General features: G+C 40.7%; 1 protein-coding gene across 1 annotated transcript in view; it reads left to right on the top strand.

Annotated features, from left to right (window-relative positions):
* Positions 1-309: 309 nt before the first annotated feature.
* The window catches only part of UNC5D (unc-5 netrin receptor D), a 223,474-nt gene continuing 200,725 nt past the window's right edge, over positions 310-23,058 (top strand). Inside the window, exons 1-3 of the mRNA XM_090258224.1 lie at positions 310-319; positions 908-1,126; positions 16,245-16,388. Of these exons, the coding sequence (XP_090114350.1) occupies positions 310-319; positions 908-1,126; positions 16,245-16,388 (373 nt within the window). The remainder of the gene's footprint in view (positions 320-907; positions 1,127-16,244; positions 16,389-23,058) is intronic.

Here is a 23,058-nt window from a genome sequence, read left to right as displayed (position 1 = left end):
ATTGCTGTGTAGCCACGACTTCCTTCCCTTGACTTAAGGGCCGTTTTCCTGGCCTTAAATCCTTACTAAAGGTAACAGATAGGCAGTGAAGCAAAGTCTGGACTCCTCTTTTTCCTTTTTATGTTGCTTTTCTCCACTCATCAGTTCCCTTAATTTAGGGGAAAATCATATGCATTTCTCCCTTTTGAACACATGTAATTATACATCTTTAAATAAAAGTGCATAGCTATTTTAGTGATTTGTTTTAGTTCTTAACCTTGAACTTGAGACTCCTAGTATCTAGGGAAGGTGTGCTCTGGATGGGCAGTGATGGCCAATGGTGGGCAGAACAACGTGCATTCTTTTTAGGAAGTTTAGTGAAACTGATGAGTTTTGGGAAGAAACCCTATCCAAGGTAGAATCACAGATAACCTCCAAAGTTCCACAGGTCAACAAAGTGGACAGTTTGGCATCATTTGGACGTGTCTTCTGCCTGAGCATCCTCCATCAACATAACCATATTAACACTCGTTTATGGAGAACAAAACCTATTCCTACCATTATTTTATGAACACTTTGAGATAACCACTCACCAAACTGAATCTTAAGGGTCAGCCTCTCTCTACACTGATTTTTATCTTAGTTCTTTCAGCAAAGACATGCAGATTTAAAATTGTAAGAGGGAGACTCCTATTCCTTTATTCTCATTTGTCCAGCAACACTGAGGATGTGTCGAGCTAAAGATACCACGTTACACTAGTTTAGCCTCTGGAAAAATAATTCATCTGCACAGGCCTTGTGAGCATGCTGTATTAATATGAGGCAAAGCTTTTCAAAAGATTCTTAGAGCTGGTGTCGGTCTCGCTTTGTGTCCTGACATACATGCCGCCAGCATAGCTGCATTCTAATGTCCTCTTCAATTTTGCAGGAACTGACAATGGTGAAGTCCTTCCTGAATCCATCCCATCAGCTCCTGGGACACTGCCTCATTTCATAGAGGAGCCAGACGATGCTTATATCATCAAGAGCAACCCCATTGCACTGAGGTGCAAAGCAAGGCCAGCCATGCAGATATTCTTCAAATGCAATGGCGAGTGGGTTCACCAAAATGAGCATGTCTCTGAGGAGAGTCTGGATGAGAGTTCAGGTAAGAGTGTGAAGCAATCAGAAGAACCCATGGTAGTGCTTCAGATCCTCATATTGTTAATTGTGTAAGCCCCACATGTTTGCTTAACTTGAATATGGTCATATTAACATCATCCCAGGAATACAAGATGCAATAGTACCTTTAAATGACTTCAGAGCTCTCTTGCTAGTCTACTCCAATATGGTAAAGGCTGCTTGTTTTTCTGCTCCCTGTGACTTTAATACCTAATTTTGCTTGACAGTTATGATTCTCATTGGAAAGAAAGTCAGGCAGTCCCTGTTTTCATTTTTGAATTCCAAATATTTTTGAAGACAAAACTTTCATCAAACAGATGCCTTTTTAAGCAGCATAATTTTAGTTTCTTTAATCTTTCCTCCTAAATATTATTCTTGCATACTTCCTTCTCCACAGTGGGTGGTTTCTGAGTCTTAAGTTCTTTTGATTGCTGTGTAATGAGGAAGCCCAAATTAGATTACCAACTTTGAATAGGATCTCCAGTATGAAAGAATTTTAGGACTTTTTTCTTTATGAGTTTGGCTCTTTTGGCTGGTGAGTGATGCTGATGAGAATAATGATCATACTAGTTAATGTTTATTGAGCACTTACTATATACAAGAATATCTAAGCATTTGACAGACATCATTTTACTATCTTTGCAATAGTCCTCTGAATTTCAATAAGGCTATCATTGCCTTTTCATAGATAAGGATACTGAGGCTCAAAGAGATTAAATGAACTATGGGCTTGTCCTGGATCTCAGAGCAAGATCATTTGATTGCAAACTTTCAAAAAATTTTAACTTTTTATATTTTAGTGTAAAACAGAAACAGTATATGCTTTTGAACTTGGGCTCCTCAGACTACCTGAAAATTTAGTCTTATTCTGAATCCAATCTGGTCTCACCCTTGATTATTGATTATATTAGTCCCAAATCTCTCAATAGATATTAGGTTTTAAATAAGCGAAAAAGTCTGAGTATAATTAGGAGGTTTCACTTCAGCTTAATTTATTAACTCTACGAGGTCTCTCCAGAAACAGTCCAGCCATTGTTAATACAACAAGAATGGTATGCATGACATTGATTTAACCTGGCAGCCGAGGAGAGTGGACTGGAATACACACATGTGAACAATGACAACTTCACAGTACTAGTCAGAGGGGGTGGTAGATGCCATTGAGTGAGCATGTGTACTGTGTGGCTGCTATATTCAAAATGGCTGAGCAAGTAGAGTGACAAATCTGCATCAGATTTTGTGTTAAGCCCTGGCTGATGTGGCTTCATGGATTGAGTGCCAGCCTATGGGCTGAAAGGTTGCTGGTACAGTTCCTGGTCAGAGCATGTGCCTATGTTGTGGGCCAGACCCCTGGTTGGAGGCCTGTGAGAGGCAACCAATCGATGTTTCTCTCCTTCTCTTTCTCCTTCCTTTCCCCTCTCTCTAAAAATAAATAAATAACATCTTTAAACATTTTTCTAGTTAAGTTTGAACATTCTTCCATGGAAACTATTTGGATGACTCAGAGGCTTTAGTTATGGGCAGCTGGTGATTGGCATCTCCATCACGACAATGTGCCTGCTCATGCATCACATCTTTTGTAGAGTTTTTTGGTGAAACATCAAATCACCCAGGTGACTCAGTGCCCCCTACAGCCCAGATTTGGCACCCTGCGATTTCTGGCTTTCTCCAAAACTAAAATCATCTTTGAAAGGGAACAGATTTCAGTCCATGGATAAGATTCAGGAAAATATGACGGGGCAGCTGATGGTGACTGGGAGAACTATATGTGGGCCCAAGGTGCCTGCTTTGAAAGGGACTGAGATGTCATTGTCCTATGTATAGTGTTTCTTGTACCTTGTATGTTCTTCAATAAATGTCTCTAGTTTTCATATTACATGGCTTCATACCTTCTAGACAGACCTCATATCCTAATGCTATTCAATACACTAGACCAGGTGCTTCATATTTTTAAAAGAGAGGTAAGATGCAAACACTGATCTTTAGGGCTTTACACCTACTGTTAAGTATAAGATCAATATACCCATAAGTGCAGTACAGATTACATGTCTAAGAGAGGTAGATGGTGCTGTGGAGGAAAAGAAAAAAAAAAATCACATCTAATTAGGACAATCAGGAAAGATGTGGAAGCAATAGCCTTTGAAAGGGACATTGATGAATGTGAAATATAAACAGGCGTAAACTGATGCTACCCCAAGAGGGGAGAGAGGAGTCTCTGCCATCTTACATTCAACATCAACAAAAGAAAGCTTGGTATATGTTCAACAAGAAGTGTGATTTAGTTAAAAGATAAAGTTGGTGTTAGAGAAGAGCTGCTGATACCTGGCACGGTTTATTTAATTAATGGCATCATAGGCCTCAAATACCAGAGTGAGGAGTTCTTTACTTACTTCTATGGCTATTTTGCTGGTGATGGGGATTGATTATATTGACAATTGCTGGAGCTATGCTTCAAAGAATGAATCTGGCACAATTGTGTGCAATGGTAAGGAGAAAAAAGAACAGGGAAGTTAGGAGACTTGGGTAATTTAGTTGAGAGAAAGTAGGGTCTGTTTCTAGAGCAGTGATCACAGACATAACTGTATATCTGGGGTGAGAAACACTTCAACAAATCAGACTTAATAGCTGATTGAAGGAATGAAGAAGATGGAAAAAATAAAAACTGATCTCTGAAAGCAGAAGGGTAATGCAATTAAAATGATTACATCAGCAAGGAGAAAAGTGTGCGCTCATTGTCTGGACAAGCTGGATTTGAAATACTTATGGGTTTTAATGAAGAGACATGGTCCTGCAACTTGGTGGCATTCAAAGATAGAAAAGTAGATTTGGTAATCAGCCATAAAGAAGGCAGTCATGGAGATGGAGGAGTTGTCGAGAAAGAACAGGAACTATGAAAAGGCGATGGATCTAGAGACATACGTCCTTAGGGGTCAGGGAGGGGTGTGAGCAGTAGCCAGCAAAGAAATGAGCAGATGGTGTGCTGCATTCCAGAGCAAAGAGAGAAAATTGTTTCAAAAAGATCCTCACATAGTTCTCCGTCTCTGCCTAGAAATCAATAAACACGCAAAAAGCGACATACATACGAGAGGGGAGCCCCCAAAAATGGAATTTGTTTATAAAAATTTGTGTATTTGTCCTTACATGTTTAAACTTCAGTCACCTTCAAAGTACTCTCCATTTGATGCAATACACCTATTGAGATGTTTTTCCCCCACTGCTCAAAAGAGTGTTGAACTCATTGATTTTAATGCCTTTTAGTGCTTTTGCTGTTTTTTTTGCTTGTGTGTTTGTTTGTTTGTTTGTTTGACCTCTTCTACATTGGCAAAATATTTTCCTTGAGGACTCTTTCATCTGGAGAAACAAACAAACAAACAAAAGACACTTGGGGTAAAACTGGTGAATAAGGAGGGTGGAGCACAGGGTTCATGCTGTGTTTGGTCAAGAACTGGTGCACGCTCAGCATGGTGTGGTCAGGTGCGCTTGTAAATCACCCAACACGGAACAGGCAAATGCATTGAAAGAGTCTTCAAAAAAATTCACTGAAGCCGAAAGCAACCTCTCACAACACCACCAGCTGGAACACTGATGCAGATGGCTTCCTAGAACACTCACCTGGGAGTGAGGGAGAAACCTGTACAAAAAGGGGCCTGCCCTCCAGAAAGTAATTTTAATTTTGGGACCCCCACCTTGTATATAAGCAGTGTTAAATATTATACAGTTCTGAACTGACTTGGGATTGCAGTATAAACATATAACTTTAGAAGGCAGAGAAACACCTAAAACCTTATCACAGCTCCCTGTTCATTCCAGTGTGCAGTATGAGGAAGAAAAAGAGGTGCCTTTTATAGAGCTGTTGTTCTGTGGACCAAGAGCATGTGTAGAATTCTGGAATCAAAATGTGAGAACCAGAAGGGATCGTACACGATAACGTAACAACGCTATGTTATACATTAAGAGTTAACTTCTGAGAGACAAAACTGGTTCATGACATAGTTATTTCTAGAACCTGTATATCCTGTTTTGCACTTCAGATATATACTCCCTTCGTTACAGAGGGAACCTGGCTACAGGTTCCATCAGTGCCATCTGGGCTCACCAAAACTGTTACAGAGGGAAAGGGGGTCTTTCACGTGGCACCTTGGTGTAAAACCCAACAACTAGTGTTGAGGAAAACAAGCCTTTATTTACAGAATTCCAACCTGGGGAGGGCAGTGAGCACTTCAGCTCAGAGCCCTGTTCTCCCACGGGACCCAGCACTTCCCTTGCTCCCCAAAAGGTTATAAGCCAAAAAAGATGCCCAGAAGTTCCCCATCCCTTATCTGTCAGCTGTCTCCTTCAGGATCTGAGGTACGATGTCATCAGCCTCCATATAACAGTCCAGGAAAACATGTGCTTTGCCCTTTCAAAGCCACATGGTATTCTCCCTTTCAAAGTCACATGGAGTTCTCTCTTTCCTTTCCAAGCCACATAGAGTTTCCCTTTGCCCTCCTTACAAAACGCATGGATCTCCTCTCTTCCTCTCTAAAATGGTTGCTGCCTATTTTTAAATCCCTGACTGTGTCCTGTGACACAGTGGGCATGGTAACCAGTTCTGACCATTCACAGAAACTTGAGCAGGCTCTGTATGCTCTTGCTGCACCCTTCCATGGTCAAAGCCCCTCCCATCTTCTTGGGGCCTTGGAAGAACCAAATCCATTTGCATAATGAAGACACTAAGCTACTAGCCATAGTCATGCAAAGGCATCTTAAAAGCTGTTCCCTTTTCCCCATCCCCCAACCCGCAGGCTCTGGGGATTTTTGGAGACCCCCACTCTGTAACACATTGACACTATAAGCCACCTTTACATCTAGATTTCTACATTCTCCTGTTCAATCAAAATATTACCAAATTTCCTTACTGGCAAGAGGATGGGTTTCAGCACATGGCTCATCATTTTCCATCATAATCTGTTTAGTGCTTCGATGTCCTGAATGTATAACCCTATAGTTACTTACTTGCAATTTATTTATTTCTGACCATTTATGCCACCTCTGTAAGGGCCCATTGCTCCTTTCATGTCATGTTTCTGGCACTGTTAGACAAAAGTTCATTACATCCCAAAGATTCAGAGACATTTCCAGGATCCCAGGTGTAGCTGGTCTTTTTGGTGGTGGTGGTGGTTGTGTGTTTTAAAGAAGGATTTGGCATAATCAAGGCAAAAGAAGACAGCACATAGAATCTTGATGTCAAGAAAGTTTCTGCTTTTGTGCTCTCCAGGTTGGGATTGTGGTAGATTTGGTGTTGAGAGGGTCTGAGGCACGAACCGTAGCGGTCTCACTTATCTGGGCATGACAATTTCAAAGGAAGATCCTGAAATCTGGGAGAGGGCCACAAAAGGAACAGCACTTACCACATGAGCAAAAGCCTATGAAACAGTTGCAGCCTATGAAAGGCTTATGTATTGTATACTCAATTAGTCCAACTGGAAAGGATTCAGATATCAGTGGCTCGGTGGGGCTGTCTGTTTTATCCTTCGATGTGTCTGTCCTAGATATTCACCAGGAATAAACTTAAAATAGAGTCCCATTGGGTAAACTGCTCCAAATGAAAGACAGGAAGAACAGTGAAAATTGATCAGCTATTTTTTATACCGCTGCTATAAAATCCTGTATCTATTCTCATTTAAAGAATCCCTGATAAGTATTGTGAGCCAATTTGACACGGTACCCTCTTGTAATTTCACAACATTCTGTTTTGTTATTACAACCCCCTTTTCCTTCCCCTAGCATTGCTAGGCAACTCCATGTCTTACAGATAGCTGTGTTGACTATGCTCTCTGTTTCCATGTAAAAGCCTTCCCTCTCCACTTTCTATTAAAAAAAAAAAAAGCAGGCCAATAAAAACTCACAAATTTAAAAGAAACTAGAAAGAGCAAAAATTAATAAATGACAAAATCTCAAGAGATTATATACCATTTTTAAAAAGTGCTGCTGAAAGAATTAAAATTTTAACAGATACCTTTTTGAAAAAAATTTAATAAGCACAACCTTTCCTTCTCAGTCATTTTGATTGAATCAATAGGAAAGAAATCTCTCTCCCTAAACAGTGTTCGCCTGTGCAGTTAATGAAAACCACTGTCTACCACACACTGCAATTATGTTTCCTAAGCTCTGTATTCATAGTGGAAGAGTGGAAAGTGGAGCGAGATGAGTGGCGATATTATACCCAAAACCAATACATAAGTGCAGTTAAAGTTGGAAACAAAATGGCCTCAGGTATTGAAAAATAGATGCATTACTTCCCTTGGGTTTTTCAATGCTGAGCTTGAGCTCGGGACCTTTTCAGACTTAAATGACTTTTGATTGGGTCTGACTTTTGATTGGGTCTGTAAAATAATTCCTTCCACTCCAGCAGCAGAGAGTGGTGCTGAAGGCCAAGGACAGTGGGGCCCCATTTGACCAGAGGTAAAGAAATGTCCACGTTCTTCTAAGAAGTTAGAAGTAACTGCTTACATATCTTTGGCCAGTGCATTTCCCATTTCTGAAATCTAAGAGAATTTTGTTATTCTTCTTACATACAAGTTTCTTTCTTTGCAGAACTAAGGGGAAGTGCACAGGACCTGGTACTGTTTGGATTAGACACAGATCTTCTGTATTTCCAAATTGGAAGCAATAGATCCTTTCCCCTGTTAAAGGCTCCAGACTGCCTTTGGTCTTTCTGGAAATTTGGCCCGTCATCTTAACAGTTCAAATAAGAAGAAAAAGGATTGTGTGTTTTCATGCAATTTAGCTTGAAAAACCCAGAGCTAGAGTTCCTGCCTGAAAAAAGGACGATTTATTTGACATGAGTTAGTGTGTTTGCACGGCCGTGGCTATACCTCTTAGTAATGGACACTTTTCGTTCTCTGCAGAAGCCAGGGGATCCTTTCATTTGCTCTGCCTCATTCCATCCAGAAATATGGGAACTCTTCTTTCTCCCTTGTGTTTTCCCTGTGTTAACATCTGGAGCTAAGAGGTGTTCCCAAACCAGGAATCCTGCCCCTGAGAAAAGGGTGGCATGAGCAGAAACACAGAAATGAAAAGCTTTAATCTAACAAATAAGCGCATGTGCGCATACACACACACACACACACACACACACACACACACACATATACCCATCAGCAAAACATACTATTGGCAATCAAGATAATGTAGCCTGTGGGAAGCTTGATTTATCAATAAGCTAAACCACTTTTTTATTGCTCAACAAAAGCAGGAGTTTCCCTAATGGTGTACCGTATGGTACCGTAATGGCTCTTACCATATTCTACCTTGGAGATACCGAACTCTAAATGAGTCAAATAAGGTGTCTTCCAGTGTGTTGTGGGAAAAGTCTCAACTCCGGTAAACTAATATTTTTCTTTTTAAAGAATATCATTCCTGGGATTTCATTGTGTGTGATTTTCTTTTTAAACAACTGGAGTCACTCTCTGGGGGAAAAAAAAAGTTAATGGACTGTGTTGAGAAAGGGGAAAAGAATAGAAATAAAAATGTATTAAGTCTTTAAAGTTTGTATCTAAGAACTTTGCTATGCTGGTGATGGGGATTTGAATATAGTATCTTCCAAAAACCATTAATTTGAAGTTGCCTTCAATGATTCACAAATCACCAAGGTACTTCTGGGAAGTATATATTTTAGACTACATAACACAGAAATAATCAATTTCTCAGATGTTGCATTGACAGTTTGTGGGTTTAAAAGTCACTTTTATAGAAGTGTTCTCCCGCCCCACCCCAGACTGCATCTTGTTCATCACTCAACTTCTCAGAGAGGACTGACAGAATCGTCAAAGGTTTTCAGGAAAACATTATGAATTTCTTTCATAAACCTGGGACAGAGGATGAAGAACCTGTCTCTTGTGTCTAATTTAACCTTTCCTAAAAAATCTGGAGATCATTTACTCTCATTCTATCTTCAGCAGAGATAGAAAGCAACTAGCTGTGCTATATATCACAATTCCTGATATTGAGTAGAGCTTAGTTCTAAACCCTGAATTCTTGAACAGTGTCTTGGGATTTATTCAGGCTTTTCTGTTCGTGCAACATTCAGAAGTGTGTTTCTTTTACATGAAGTGGAAATTACAAGGATCTAAAAAGAAAAATAAGATAGTTGAGGGGTTAAGAGCATGGGCATTAGTGTTAGATGGTACCATGTTTGTAATCTGGCTCTCCATCTACAGACTCCTTCAGGTAGATATGTTACTTAGCTTCCTTTCATCTCAGTTTTCCCACATGTAAAATAGCAGTGATAGTTATATCTACCACACAGAACTGTTGTGAGGACCACAGAATCTAACATACATGACATGTGATGGGCTTAGTTCAGGGCTTGGTGCAGAGCAAATACTCAAGGTTAGCCTTCAAAGTGATAAATATAAAATTGCTTTTTTTTTTTTTTTCTTAAAGGGGGCAAGTGGCTCGTGATTATGCATCAAAAAAGAAGACAGAAAATTATGAACTTTTACAATTCCAGAAAGATAAAGGGGCTAATATTATTGGCAAGTAAATAATTATCCTTTTCAGAATAACATTTTACTTGCCTGTTATTCACTCATTCCAGTTACATTTAGGATTTATGTTCTTCTCAGAGCCAATGGTAGTACTGTGGAAGATAGCAGTGTATGATAAATGTCCTGACCTCAGGACATGATCTAACAGGAGGTGATTAGTGACTTCAGGAATGGAGGGTCATTGATTAGGGCAGCAGGGGTGGAAATCATGCCTGTGTTTCTCGCCAGGTTGAGAGTATGATGTCTGAGTCCTGTCCTCTAAGTAACCCTGCCATGCCCACTTCTGCCTCTTAAGTTTCCCTTCTCTGTGTTATCAGGCGACACTATCAAGTTAATTTGCTTCCCTCTGCCAGACACCTTGGTGCTGATTAATTCTACTCTCTAGTGTGGAAGAAACTGTAGAACCTGGGTGTCTTCCTAGTTTCTGTACTTAAGACTGAACTCGTGGTGCTTCTGAGGATTATGAAGTGTGCATATTATCCAGGGGAACCAAAAGCGTATTTATTAGGCATAGTGCACATTCAAAGGATGGCTATTTTTTTAATCAAAATACATTTTAATCGTGTTGCTAGGATGAAGTGGCAAAAGATATATAGTCCTAATTAAATATCTGCCAGTAAAATGAAATACGGTTCTACCTTTTAATTATCTACATTTAATTTATTATTTCAGTAGCATGTTTGCCTGAAGACATTTAACCACCCCCCACCACACCCCCTCATCCTGCCAGGAATTGGAGGCAGTTTCTTGAAAATGCTTTCCTATATCTCAGAATTTTGAAACTTCAAATGTGTGTCAGGTTTATGTGGGTTTTTTTTTTTTGTTTGTTTGTTTGTTTGTTTTTACCAGAGCCTTGCACTTGACACCAAGCTAAATACTGGGTGAGGACAGAGCCTTCTGTTCCTTGGTAGACTAGTAACCATTCCCAGAAGATTTGCTGATGCTGTGGGAAGGTTAGAAGCCCCTCTGTGTGATCTTGTCTCTGTCTGTACTTCTCTTGTCATAGCAACCATCATACTGTGTTGGCAGAACGAATTAAAATGCCCTCCCACTTCTAGCCTGTAATCTCTTTGAGGGTAGGATTCTGTCACCTGCTTAGTCATATTATCTTTAGTACCTAGCACAGTGGCAGGTACATAATTTTTAAATAATATATATAATAAACCATATTACATCTTTGAGCTATTTCTTATGGTATGGGATCTGTGGCAAAATAATAATAGAAGTGGAAATAATAATAGCATGGTGTTAAGATGGATGAAATAATGTGTGTGATGGTATTAATAAGAGTAAATTACTTATTATACAAAGGAATAATAATAATGATAATAACAATACATTATTCAAAATACAATATGAGGAAGCTGCTTGTTGTTCAAGCATATTTTTTTAGGCTCTAACCTGAACTGGTAGGAGACAAGTGAAAAATTCTATTCTAATGTATAGGTGGTAGACTTCCTTCTTCCAGCTGAATGGGTTGTTTTCTGCCTTGTCAGGAGGCAGGGGAGTATGGCGGGCCTGCCTCAGAGCCACAGCATAGCCTCAGAGGGACTGAGCCGCATAGGGAGATGATGGTCCATTAGAGAAGGATCTTCATTATGAGGCAGTTGCTTTTCATAGGGCGTTTGATTTCTTTTTTCTTTGTCCGAGAATTGAGCAAGGCCCTAGACTACTCATGAAGTAGTCCTAGAATAGTTTTTTGGAGCTTTGTCAATGGAAAGCTATATAATCCTCTTGCTTAATGCTCAATCCCAAAATATGAAAATGTGGAAAACCAGGCAAGAGTAGGTAAAACACTGGGCTGAAATGGCCCAGGGAAATGGCAACAGAGACTTAGATTGAAAAACAAAAAAAAACAAAAAACAGTTCGTCAGAGCCTAGTGTGCTGGTCTCTTACTGCTTCTGTGTGGTTCAAGAAGTGAAAAACATCTTAGAAGAGCAGACAGCATCCTTACTTCCCTTTGATTTTACTCATTCCGTTTATTATGCCAAGCATCCTCCTACAGCGAACTTCAAACAGTGAGAAGAACACATAAAGCTGTGAGGAATGGTCAGCATCGGAGAACTGCGCTAAATTCCTCCCCAAGTGCCCATCACCAGGTGTATCTGAGAAGCGGCTGGCAACTCGAGCTGCAGCAGAATGCCTCGGATGGGCTTTGTGGAAGTGCGATAATGAGCACAGATAAAAGGCGTGGGACAGCTGTTAGTAGGCACTGGGCTACCATTGGCATGGTGCTGCATGTTAAATACTCCTCCAGAATTCCTTCTTTTCTACAGAACAAGCGGGCACTAAGATGAGAGCCCTTTTGTTAAGAACCGACCAGAAATAAATGATTTTCATTCTTTTTCTCTTTTGGTTTCTTTCCCCCTGTCTTTTGGATTTCTCTTCTTGAACAATGGCGCATATACACCATCAATTAGTTTGAAAATTTGTTAACTTTTATCCTCTCAATGGGATTAGACCTGCTAAGAGTATCTAGTGTTTTCTATCTGATAAGTAAGGGGATTACAGCAATAACTGCTGTCAGCATTTTTCTCATTTAAACAAATAAAGCTGACAAATGATGAAGCTCTGGGCTGCTCTGTTATGTTTCGTACATGGAGAGCAATTATTCAACTGCTGCCAACATTAGTCTATATATAACTAAACCATCCAATGGTGTAGAAAGCTTATTAGCATATCAGTTCCATAGTCATATTTATATATTCTGTAAGACTCTACTCCATAATAAAGGCAATGATTATAATTTGCACAATAGTTTAAAGGGTTGGACTTTTCCAGGCTTATTAGAGTTATACAACTTATCAGGTAGAATGTTCCTCTTGTTTGTTTATGGGATGCCATCTTGTGTGTGCCTGGGATTTTTACTTCCCTGTAGCATTTTCTGTGAATAAGTTAGCTGCCGGCTCTTGAAATGCAGAAGTAGAAGGGGCTATCTCTGCAACACTACTGGCTGAACTTCAGAACAGGCAGGCTGGTGGAGGTTTCCTTAAATAGAGCTGCTCTCCATCAATGTTTCCCATGTGTGGCTTTTGTGTATATGTGTGTGTGTGTGTGTGCGCGCACGCACGCACACACGTGCAGAAGCACGTATGTGTATAACATTTATATATGGCCTATATGTATATATACATACATATATAAAATATGTATTGCTAGACAGACCTATAGTGAAGATTTGAGAGAGAATATACTAGTTTAAATTTTTTTATCTTATTCAATAATTACTTCTTATTATGATAGGAAAAAAGTGCAATAGATACAAAATATTCATGATTTGCCAAGTGTTCTCCTGGAAGGGACTATTTGATGACCTTATGTTAGAAGAAGAAAGCTAGGTCCATAGAGATAATATACTACCTGTGGTGGGGATGTCACTTGGAGCCTTTTAAAGAAGCCTACCACCAGAACACTACCTGAGGAACAAATTTACTGCATTGGGAAATAGTTCTTTTACATTCATTTTGTTTTTCCAATCTTATGGAAGGACCTGTAACTGAGCCATTCTACGGTCAAATTGCAACCAGCATTTTCCTCTTTCCTGTGGTTAGGCTGAGAAAGGGGTTGCCAAACTTCCTGACAAGATTGGGGTAAGGTCAGTTATGACCTTCATGGTGGATTCTGTGGTCTACTGCTCATGCTTTCCAGACCAAATGTTATTACACTGTGTGTAATAACCATGGTTTCTAGTTTCTGTATTTGGTGCTCTTTCATCTTGGGGTTTAGCTGACTCTGGAGGGACTGGCCTGCCAAGGGCTCGCTCATGTCTGGAGATAACAAACAGTTTGCCCGAGAGCATGCCTTTCATATCACACCAGCCAATCGAGAGCCTGCTACCCCCAACCACTTCTTTTATTGAGCTTACACTCTGGACCAATAATGTTTTCCTGCCCTAACCCCAGGACTGGGTACCAGACAACTAGGGACAGCTATCATGTCTCAGGGTCCAGTGGTATTATTGAAACCATCCAATTCTAGATCTGCTTACTCCGTCTCTCCAATTTCTTCCCACGGAAACCACAAAAAAGGCTCTTGGCCACCTTTTCCCCATCTTTCTGCCTCCTGAGCAACCCTGCTGCCTCCCCGTGTGGCCTCGCATGGTGTGCTGTGCTCCCGTTTCTAGGAACTTGTGAGTGTAACCGTTTCCCTTCTGACAGTCGTTTCTGTTTCTGTATGTCTTATCCTACCTCATTAAAACTGATCCCAGGTGCCCTTAAACACCATGATGCCTAGATTAAATCATAGCAGGTTTTAGGTTGGATGTGGAAATTTCCAGCTGTATAAACATGATAATCCTAAACCATTTTGTGATGGTGTCTGTCTTCATTTCCAACTGAGAGGAAGCTGATGGCTTAGCTATGCTTGTAGGCCGGAGAAAGTGAAAACTTTGACTTGTTCCTTGTTAACTTGAAGGCATTCCTGGCCTTTCAGGCTTAGCAAATGCTTCTTCTGTGAGACCTCTGATTCCCAAATGGTGGCGTATTCTGTCCTAATATGTCTCCCATCCTGTGACAGGGGAACCCTGTCATATTAAAGTTACCCTGCCTCTCACCTAGATGCACTGATTTGTTGTTCTCTCTCCTCCTCCTCCCTGTTTAAAGCAGACATCCCACTGTTTGCCTCAAATCAAAGAGAAAAATATAAAACAAACCCTCTTCTCTACAGCCTTGTTCCTTATTTTTATTTCTTCAGCCTCGCATTCTGATGTCCAATGTGGGTACCGCACTCTCCTCTGCTTTCTGTCCTGACAACCCCTTTTCGTAAACCTTTCTTGATTCTCTCTCTCTCAGTGATATTCTCCCTTCCTCTGCACCTGCCCACTTTGTCGCCTTCTTGTCCTTGTCCTTGTCCTCCCACTCACATCTCTTTTCAGTGCGAGAGGGACAAAATAGGAACAGCAACAATAAAAACGCCTCTAAGGCTTCCTTCCTATTCATTGCAGGAGACACTTCTCAGGAGACAGGGGAAAAGATGTACATGTGCACTTTGCACAAACAGCAGGAATGTGAAGTTGTCCTCAGGATGATTTTTCTATATGTGGTACCTCCTACAAGATTAGAAAGTATAACTCAAATTGTATGTGGTAATTTATGTGGCCGTGATGCTATCCCTTATCTCACAGTGTAAACAGCACATCATTGACTGGGTGGAAGAGGATGTTCCCCCAGCCTGACTAAGTCTACACCTCCATTTTTGTTCTTTAAGTCCCACCACCACCCAAGGCATAGTCACCATCCACCTCCTCCACCAGAGTCCCTGGCTCATTTAGGTTCTAGTCATGGCTCTGTCTCCTGAACGCATATGGAACTTAAAGGTAGAAGCAGAGTTAGGCACTCAATGCACTTACTTTTTACTTAGATGTTATATATGTCAGTCTTACTTCCATAATGAAATAGAAATACTTAAATTTCAGGGACAGCATTGTCGGGCTGGTTTTGGTGGAACACAGATACAGGCCCAAAGCCCAGATCTTCTGTCTGCAGATAGTGTGACTGAGAACAAAGGACTTTGTGTCCCTAAGTCGCAAAGCAGGGTACAGCAGTGTCTACTGCATTGGTGCGTTGAGGAAATGTAATGAGTGAATAGGTTAAAGGTTTATCGTGATGCTAGACACTTAGGCGACATTCAGTGAGCTTCACGCTTTTCTCCCGTACTGCCTCTCCTGAGCAAAGCCCAGCCCGCAAGTGTTCACAGCCTGCCCACTGTAAAGGCTACTACCCTGCTTGTGATGATTTAATGAACACGGCTAGCTAGGAGAGCGCCCTTTCATGCTTGACATTCTGTGCAAGGTGACTGTCTTTCCCGAAGAAAGAAAAGCCGATAGTCCTAGGTGAGGGTTTGCAAGAAACTCACACTTCCCAGAGAGAAGAGGCAAGCAGATCAGATTTTCTAACTACAGTAACAACAGCAACGTTAAAAGGTCAAGGTCTCGGTTTTATCTCATTTTATATGTGTACCCTTAGCCCCTCTTTCTACAAAAGCCCCTCTTTTTTCACGTCCTCACGCCCTTGTTTCAAGGGCCTTCCTGGGTCCTCCTCTCAGGGCTTGAAGGCTCACTCAGTTCCACTTGTCTGCGTCACATTTGCTGGCCCTTCCCAGTCATGTTTGCTGTCCCCTTTTTCTTCTAAGCCGCGCTGCTAGAGTGACCCTCTCCCCAACGCCACACTCAGCAGTAGTGGCATTTAGAACAACCTGGAACTACATCACTGAGGTGGGTATGTTGAGGCCTCTTTAGCTTCCAGAATCTCAGCACCTAATGTGGTATTACATTTCTCATGGTAGATTTTATACCAGGAAGAAATTTTTTTTTTTTAAGGCACTAAGCCCAGGCACTGTGACAACGATTATATTGTATTGGAGCCTCATTGGTTAGGGATATTTTACACTCGTTCTTTCCAGTCTACTCAGCTGTTGGGACTTAATTAGCAGTAATATATTATTGTCAAAGTAATTAAAACCTCTCCTTGATTAAAAACAGAATGGTTTAATTAACAAGGAAAGGTTTAGCTAGCCTTAACTTTCTGGTGGAGAACTATACCAGCCTCAGTGGGTTTGCTCTGTCTCCCCATCAGGCCTGAAGATCCGGGAGGTGTTTATCAACGTCACCAGGCAGCAGGTGGAAGACTTCCACGGGCCGGAAGACTACTGGTGCCAGTGCGTGGCGTGGAGCCACCTGGGGACATCCAAGAGCAGGAAGGCCTCTGTGCGCATAGCCTGTGAGTATATTCTGGGTGACTTTCTTGTCCTGTGGGAACACAGACAAGACTTCCATAGAGTCGAAAAGGGGCTTCGGACGTGCCAGATGCTCCTGAGAATGAACAGGAGAGGACAGCAGAAAATCATCAGGATTGTCTCTACTTGTACCGAATTACTCTTTGAAAACTGTACATTAAGTGTTTGTCAATTTCCTCTGGAGTACAATCAGCCAATCAGTTTGGCTAAGAGATTCTGCCTGGATTGTCAGTGCAGGTGTCTCAACAATGCCAGGAGAAACAGTGCTCTGGAGAAAGAAATGCACGCAAATGGATTCTGCTGTTCATCATCAGTGATGAAGTTCAGGGGGCATTGATGGGAAAAGTTGAGCAATGACTGTTTACTGTACTTTCCAGCAAATCTGCAAAAAATAACACATTAAAGAGTAAGGGATTTTTATAGCCTGCTGTTAAGCCTCTGCCCTCTGAATCTTAAAACGTGAAAATGGGTTTTAAAACTGCATCTGTGTGCCCCAAGTAGGACTTTAAAAAAAAACAGACACTTGGGGGGAAAAAAAGAAAAAAAGAAAGTTGTTTTTCAGGAGAATCCAAGATTTCTTTTTTGTATTTCAGCATCAGTGGTTTTTATTTATTTATTTATTTTTTAAATCTCAGACATATTAAGAAATCCACAGACTTCCTTGCTCATCCTTTAACATGTCTTTATCTCCCCCATCCCCATGGGTCCCCATGAAACCTCCTTTGTGTGCTCAGGAGTGTAAAAGCTCCTCAAGAAAGAAATTGAGAGGTAGGAGAGCCAAAGTGGTTATTGTTGTTTTATTCAAATGCTGCCTTTGGAGACTGTCATAAAGCATACAGGACAAGGGGAATTTATCTGAGGACTCAAGGAACTCTTCACAGTGGTTGTCGAATAGGAGTGACTCGCTATTTACAGAGACATTCGTGCTTCTTGAGAAATGAAACCTTCCTCTCAAAGTACGCATTTCACCTTCTCTGTACTGGCAACTTGGAAGTCCCTCTCCTGGGAAGTGGGCTGGGCTCTAGTAGGCCAAGGGAACGAGGTCATCTTGTAAGCTGTGCTCTTGATGTAAGAGCCATAGGAAACATTTTTTCTATACTTAGTTAATTTTAGCCGACATATCCTTGATGATGTTAAAGTAGCAGGTCAGCTAAGAAAGGGAATTTGATTTTACTCTCCCTTAACTGGTCTAGCTCTGAACTCCCTGCATGGCCTCATCCAACCTAGCCCTGGGTATTTGACCCTAGTCAGGAGGAAGGAGATTATCCTCCGACTCTGTCCAAAGACAGGAGAGGCAATAAGTATACAGGATTTCAACAGGGGTTCCATCAGAGTCCTTCTTCTCAGCATCACTTTTCCTCTTCAGCATCTCCCTCTACTTCTCTGGGACCCATGTGACTTATTCTGTGAATGACTCTATGTAGCCTGTCACTAATCTGTCTACCTCTAGTCTGTCTCACCTCCATACTTGCTCACTTAATTCCTGGTAGTCGCATGCCTGCTAGAAACCTTCAGGAGTTTCACCCTGGTTTGCAAAGTTTGTCAAAGAATGGTTCAGACTCACTTTTACTAATTTCCCATAAACTTCAGTCATGTGCCATATGTCACCATTCTAAGCACTTGGCTGTTCTGCATGTCCTCTTCACTCACTGACATGTTCCTTTGCCCCTGTGGTTTCCAGTTTCATACATGTACCCTGGTGGGGAAGAGCCCAGATACTAAAGTCCTGGTGGTTTCCAGTTCTAGCTTCGCTACTTAGTCTTGTGATGGTGGACAATTAATTTATCTCTCTGCATCTTAATGTCTTCAATGATAAAAGGATGCCTATTCCTAGAATTATTGCAAGAGTTAGAAGTATTGATGACTCTAAGTATTTAAAACTCTACCTGGCACAGAGTTAGCTCTTATCTATCCCTACCTGTTATTTTAGGATGCATTTCATCTTCCCTAGTGCTAGCATCATTCACCAGTAGGTGCATTAATACCTACTGAAACTAATTGAACTGAATTACAGATTCGGTACCTTAGTAATATTTTTCTGCAGATTATGTCTCTTTGGACTCTAAAAACCCATTCTAGGCCAATCCTCAGTATCCAGTTCTCCCAAGCATGATAGGATCAAAGAATGTTAAAAATGGAAAACACTCTTCTCTCACTTCCCACTTTTTTAGTATCACCCAATACTTTTGGATTAATAATCTCATAGATCTCTGCAGGGATTTTAAAAAATCATTTTGTCATTCTTGTACATGATATGTTCATATGAATATGGTAAAGATAGGAGTTAAAGTTATAAATGCAACATCATTAAAGCCTATGTTATTTAGTTCCTCTAATGTCTGGTACTATTTACAACACCTTTTTAATTTCTTCCTGTGTTGCAAGTGTCAGATTCTTTAATTTATTTAAAATTATGCAAGTCAGGACTTGATTTGTCATTAAATATTGCATCTGACTTGGGGACCAGTGTACATTAAAGTGTAAATTGAAATTTAACTATGTTTAATAGCATCATAAGTGGAGGGAAAAAACTGCCTTTAGGACCTTGCTTGGAATTATTTTGATTTGCTTGTAGGAAAAAAAGGAACACTTAAAAAAAATAACTTTCATGTTTTATTGAAATAAGAGATTTCTGGCTGCTATTTGCAAGCAGTTCTCAACAAACAGCATATTGCACATGAGAAGAATCTTTATGTCCAATGAATGAAAAACCAAATTAAATATAATTGTCACTATGTTTTTTTCTTTTTAAGATTGGTTTTTAAAGTACTAAGGACATTTTAATGTCTAAATAAGGATTTTGATAGATGAATGTAGCTTGTAAATCTGATGACAATTGTCTTGAGGGGACTTTGAAAAATTAGTATCATTCTTATGTTATTCATTAAATTATTGTAGTTCAACATCAGAACTGCAAACTCTTCCTATATTTAACCAATGAGCTATTACAAATTTAACAATTTCAGAACCACAGCAGGCAAACCATTATGGTGGAGTTCCTTGATATGATCAGCTTAGCTGATTTGCAAAAGCATCAGTAAGCTCATTGACATGGCATCACTCAGAGAGCCTTTGATTTTAAATGAAAACAATAGAAGCACAATCATTTTATTTATTTATATAACTCACATTTTCCTGGACAGGGACCAACCTGGGGAATCAGCTAGATGTTCGGATTTCGGGCTCCCAACCCAGACCTGTTGGATCAGACTCAGGTGGGAGGACCCGAGAAGCTGTGCTTGTATGAAGTTATCCGTGTGGTTCTATGATTGGGTAACTTTGGGATGTCTTGTCCAGGAATAGTGTTTCTCAGTGTTCAATGCACATGCACATAAACTCCAATCCTACTAAAATACAGATGATTTAATTAAAATGATTCCGTTAAGTCCAGTCCAAAGTAGGAGATTCTATTATTTCCAAGAGTTCCCAGATGCTGACCCTGCCACTTGGTTTGCTAACCATTCTTTGAGTAGCAAGACCCTAGAAAACGTTTAGGAAACACAATTTGGGAAATGTTGAGTTAACCTATTCATCCATCTTTATCATTTAATGGCTCAGAAAGTGATATCTGGGAAGCTTAGGAGACTTGACCAAAGGTTACCCGCAGGTGGCAGACATGGAACCAGACCTTATATCCTTTTAGCTCTTTCTGAGTGCTCTTGCTCCTAAGCCATGTTTCCTTCTTCCCTGTGAAATGGGGGTTTGAGAACGGTTATATGATAGAAAGAAAAGTTCATGAATGTTTGAGGGTTTCCTTGAGGAAAGCAGTTATTGCTTTCCTATTCTGTTTTTGAGTAAATTGCATTTCTCAAGTGTTTGCATATATATTTATATTCCTATGTGTGTGTGTAGTTATATATGATTTTATTATTTATACTTATATAGTTATGCTATATGTTTATGTATTATATAATTAAATGATATATAGTTTATATAAATATACAATTGCAACATGCTGCTCCTGCCTTAGTGTCTATACAACAGTGTGTAGCCAAAGTTCCTATCATCTTCAACTCGTATGTCCCTTAATAATTCCACACTGTGTCAGAGATGTTGGCTGTCCTTCCAACTGCCTGGGGCTGGAAATAGCTGAGGCCCCATTTCAAAAGTGATTTTTCTAAAGGGTAAAAGTAAATAAATAAAGCCACCCCCCACATTACCTCCACCAAGTTGGCAGAAGCCTGTCTCCAGGGAGCGACTCCCACAGGCCTTCTCTCGTCTGTCTGACTCCGTCCTGCTGGAGGTGGCCAGGCTGCTGCGGCATCTGTTCCTTCCGTGGCTGGATGGTTGTCAAAGCCAGGGATATTCAATTATGCGGAGTTCTTTATTTTCATGGGTGAACATTTGGCTGCTTAGCCATTGCTTTGCTTTCCTGTTTTTCTCCTTCTTCTTCATCTGCTTACAAAATGTTTTCCTATGTCATTAACTTTTGGTCGGTCAATCCCCTCTTGACACCTGGGCCTTTTGTTCAATATGGGAGTTTGGGGGTTAAGGGGATAATGGAAACATTTACCTGGTATAGTCACATAGCAAGTTGACTACTTGGAATGAAACACAGCAGGAAACCACTAGTTTGTTGATTTTTTTTTTAAATATAAATATATGGTACATCTTGAGTATAATTTAAATATGCTCTTTACTTGAAATAACTCCTAAAAGATCTAAGCAATTATGCCAAGAATAAGTGAAGAGCTTAAAGGAGAACCTCATTTAAAAGCTGTCAAACTCTGTAGCTAATTTTACAGGCAGGTAGTAAAAATGGTATTTTCATTTGTGTTTTGGAGGGGTGGGGGGAGATCATATCTTTTTGAAAAGTATACAAGAAAGATATCCAAATACATCTCAGATATGAAGCTCTGCTTCATGACTTTGATATATAATTTCACCTGCTAAAACTGCCAATGACTCCCTCGGATAGCAAAATTAAATATAAAAATAATTAAATACAGGCACATCTGTCTGGTACTCAGCTTCACCGTTAACCTCCATTTTGAGACTCATCTCCCCTTATATCTGTACGGGCATGCTGAGTGACAATTGAGTCCACACAGCTCGGATTCTGGGACAGGTGACTCATTTTCCCCTTCTTGGGATGCTCATATTCTTCCTCCTCCCTGGAATGTAGTCTCAGCCCCATCTCTCACCCCTATGTCTCCCCAACTGACTCCTATATCCGAGGCCTATCTTGCAGGCTGTCTCCTTCACTAAACCAACGTTAGCAAACCCCTTAGTACTAGGGTGGACATGCTCACCAAGCCATTGAAAAAGATAAAGATAACCTAGCATCTCCAGTTTCAAATGTGATGAAATCTAAACATCCACCTCAGGGTTCTCATAACATTTATTCAGTACTTCTCCCATGGCCTTTATAATTTTCCCAGAATCAGTTATTTTGAAGTTATTTTTGGACTTATTTGTATTAGACTAGAGCCTGCTTTAAGTTTCAAAAGCATTGCCCTCACAGTCTTGCCCTCTGAGCCTAAGACAGAGCCTGAGCTGCCGCCTTTGTGTTATAAGCATTGGTCTGGTATGAAAGCAGCCCTGTCAATACTAGCTGTGATCCCACAAAAGTGCACTTGTTAGTGGGTGTCAGATTGCGCCATGGGCCTAACATGGCATCTGGCTTCTTAGCGAATCCCTAGCTCACAAGGACATTATTGAAAAGATCATCTTAGTCCTCCCTGGCTGTGTACTACTCCTAATAATCTTTACCAAAATAAAGAAGAGATCAAAAGGGAATTGGGAGCAGGTGAGTCATTACAACCAAACAGCTCTGTGATGTGCCGATATGGCTCCGAAACAGCTTGAGGCTGCCTGTTCTACCCTGCCCTATACCCTTTCTCCTTTTCACAACGTGGAATTCAGCCACGGATTATGGAACATATGAGACCAATTCTGAGCACTTGGTAGAAATGGCACAAAAGCTGGAAATCTGCCTCCCTCTCCCCATGAAAGAAGGTGACTAAAGTCAAGAGGAAATATTCTTCTCTGCCAGAAGTCCATCCTTTCCTTTAGACTGAAATTGATCAGTGTGAGAGCCCAGGCTGCTGGTGAAGCTATGCTCTGTAGAAGAGCACCCCACTGAGGATTGGAATGGGGGTGATGTGCTGTGCTGCCTGCTCTCCAGCAGCCAGAATGTGCTCCCTGGAATGTGGGTGCAAGCACCTGAATGAAGGAGCTCATTTTTCTTGGCACATAGATGCTGTGTTCTAGCCAAACCTTGTGCTAAAGGGTATCCAGTTCACACAAAGTTGCCCCATGGGCATGTGCTAGCAGAACTGGGTACATAATTTGTGGTAACAAGTGCAAAATGAAAATGCGGAGCCCCTTGTTCAAAAAACATTGAGAGTTTCAAGCATCAACATTAAATCATGGACAGGGCCTGTGCAACCACACTGGTCCCATGTCCATGGAACCAGCTGTGGGTGACAATAACGGTGGTAGTTCAGCAAATCATTTCATATATGTCATGAAAGGCTAGGGACACATTGCAACTGACTCCACATGGAATTGGAGACAGGGTTATTCCGCTTTTCTCCAAGGACAGAGGCAGCAACACAGGAGCTAAATTGCAAGATGGCATATTTGGGGTTAAGCTGGCAACTAGAAATGCCTAGTAATGGAACATTCTTCCAGTGGCCACCTTCTCCTGTG

Source organism: Furipterus horrens, unplaced genomic scaffold, assembly GCF_987537825.1.
Source record: "Furipterus horrens unplaced genomic scaffold, mFurHor1.1.pri manual_scaffold_12, whole genome shotgun sequence".
In the NCBI taxonomy this organism is placed as follows: Eukaryota; Metazoa; Chordata; class Mammalia; order Chiroptera; family Furipteridae; genus Furipterus; species Furipterus horrens.
This window is presented reverse-complemented; position numbering and strand designations above follow the sequence as displayed.